Consider the following 1746-nt stretch of genomic DNA (forward strand, 5'->3'; position numbering starts at 1 on the left):
GAAGTTTTTTAAAAAGAGAACCAGCGGGCAACTCAGCAGATTATGCTGCCACGGTGTATGAGAAAGGTAAGTGTAAAGTGAGCGAAAGGAAGTCAGAGTCATTATTATGTTATGTTATGTGTTATTTATCCCATAAAAAAGATTATGTCATGTATGTTATGCAGTCAGGAACATGTTTAGTTGTAACATAAATTCACAGACCTAAAGGAAAAACAAATGAGAACTAAAACTTACTAAAATATTCTTAACAATATGCACAAAGTACCAAAAATTAGTTTAAAGCACAATGATTTCAAGGTATTATAAATTTAAATGTTATCATTTATCTTAACATTGTGGGTTTTCCAGTGTTCTCAGGAAATTTCTGCTCTGTCATGCCTGAGAGAAATCATAGCAGTGTGACTGAGTTCATCCTTACTGGATTCCCTGGCCTTCATCAAGAATACTATGGTCTTGTCTCAGCTGTACTGTTTTTTGTGTATTTGATAACTCTGATAGCAAATGCTACAGTTATTTTTTTATTTGCAACCAACCACAGCCTCCATAAGCCAATGTATTATATCATTTTAAATCTGAGTGTATGTGATATTCTCTTTAGCACAACCACTTTACCTAAGATCATAAGCAGATATTGGTTTCAATCAGGAAGCATTTCATTTACTGCCTGTTTTATCCAAATGTACTTTGTTCACTATCTTGGTTCAGTCAATTCGTTTATTCTCTTTCAGATGGCTTTAGATAGATATTTGGCTATCTGCTATCCTTTCAGATATTCACTTGTTCTTACAAAATCTAATATTTTAATTCTCAGTATTACTGCCTGGATTATTTCCAAGGCATTCCCTCTAATGATGGTTATTAGAGCATATCCTCTTCCTTACTGTGCCTCAAACATAATCACTCACTGCTTCTGTGACCATATTGGTATAACAGTCCTGACGTGCACTGACAGGACCCCTTATGCCACTCCTGCCTTTACAGCAGCAATGGTTGTGCTACTGGGGCCTCTGGCATTTATCATTTTCTCATACTGCTCTATTCTTATAGCAGTGTATAAGATAGCAAATGTGCAAGGCCGCCTGAAATCATTGTCCACTTGTAGTACTCAGCTGATTATAATCTCCCTTTATTTTTTACCCAGATGTTTTGTATATTTAGCCCAAAATGTTGGCATTACATTTAGTGCTGATGTGCGAATAGTGATCATCATGCTGTACAGCCTTGCCCCACCAATGATCAATCCACTCATATACTGCTTAAGAGCAAAAGACATGAGAGAAAGCTTGTTGAAGCAATTTTGCAAAAGAATTGTTCCACGAAAAGCTCAGGTTGCAGCTATTAGTAACTCATAAGTTAACATATCTTTCAAACAGGCCTTAATGTAAATCATTCTAAAGGGAAGGCAAATAGATTGTCTTGTTGTACTGCATTTATGAAAGAAACCTTTGATGGATTTATGTAAAAAAAAGTTGCTGTAATTGATGTTCAGTGGTGTCTGTTGCAGGAAACAGGGGAACAAACGTTAAAAAAAACATTTGTAAGCACTTCCTGGAATGTGACAGAATATGTTTACTGCTTCTATTGACCCCGTTTTTCTACTGATAAAACAAACCAGGCTTTGAACTTCTCACGTGCTTTTTTTCATGTGTTTATGCCCTCACCAAATTTAAAATTCTTCTTACCTACTCTTTGTTATTAAAATCGAGTAGTTTTTTTAAGTCAATTTTTTTTAAATTTAAAGTTATA

At 35.1% G+C, this 1746-nt stretch overlaps 1 protein-coding gene across 1 annotated transcript; it reads left to right on the forward strand.

The window, feature by feature from the left end:
- The first annotated feature begins 374 nt into the window (after positions 1-374).
- On the forward strand, positions 375-1352 carry LOC102195690 (olfactory receptor 2AT4-like). Its single transcript, XM_005755639.1, has one exon. It carries the CDS (start codon positions 375-377, stop codon positions 1350-1352), a length of 978 nt encoding a protein of 325 aa, XP_005755696.1.
- Positions 1353-1746: the final 394 nt, after the last annotated feature.

Source organism: Pundamilia nyererei, unplaced genomic scaffold (genome assembly GCF_000239375.1).
Source record: "Pundamilia nyererei isolate P.nyererei 1_Seehausen unplaced genomic scaffold, PunNye1.0 scaffold02335, whole genome shotgun sequence".
In the NCBI taxonomy this organism is placed as follows: domain Eukaryota; kingdom Metazoa; phylum Chordata; class Actinopteri; order Cichliformes; family Cichlidae; genus Pundamilia; species Pundamilia nyererei.

Coding starts and splice junctions, on each gene's coding strand:
- LOC102195690 (XM_005755639.1), top strand. CDS start 375: ATGCCTGAGAGAAATCATAGCAGTGTGACTGAGTTCATCCTTACTGGA.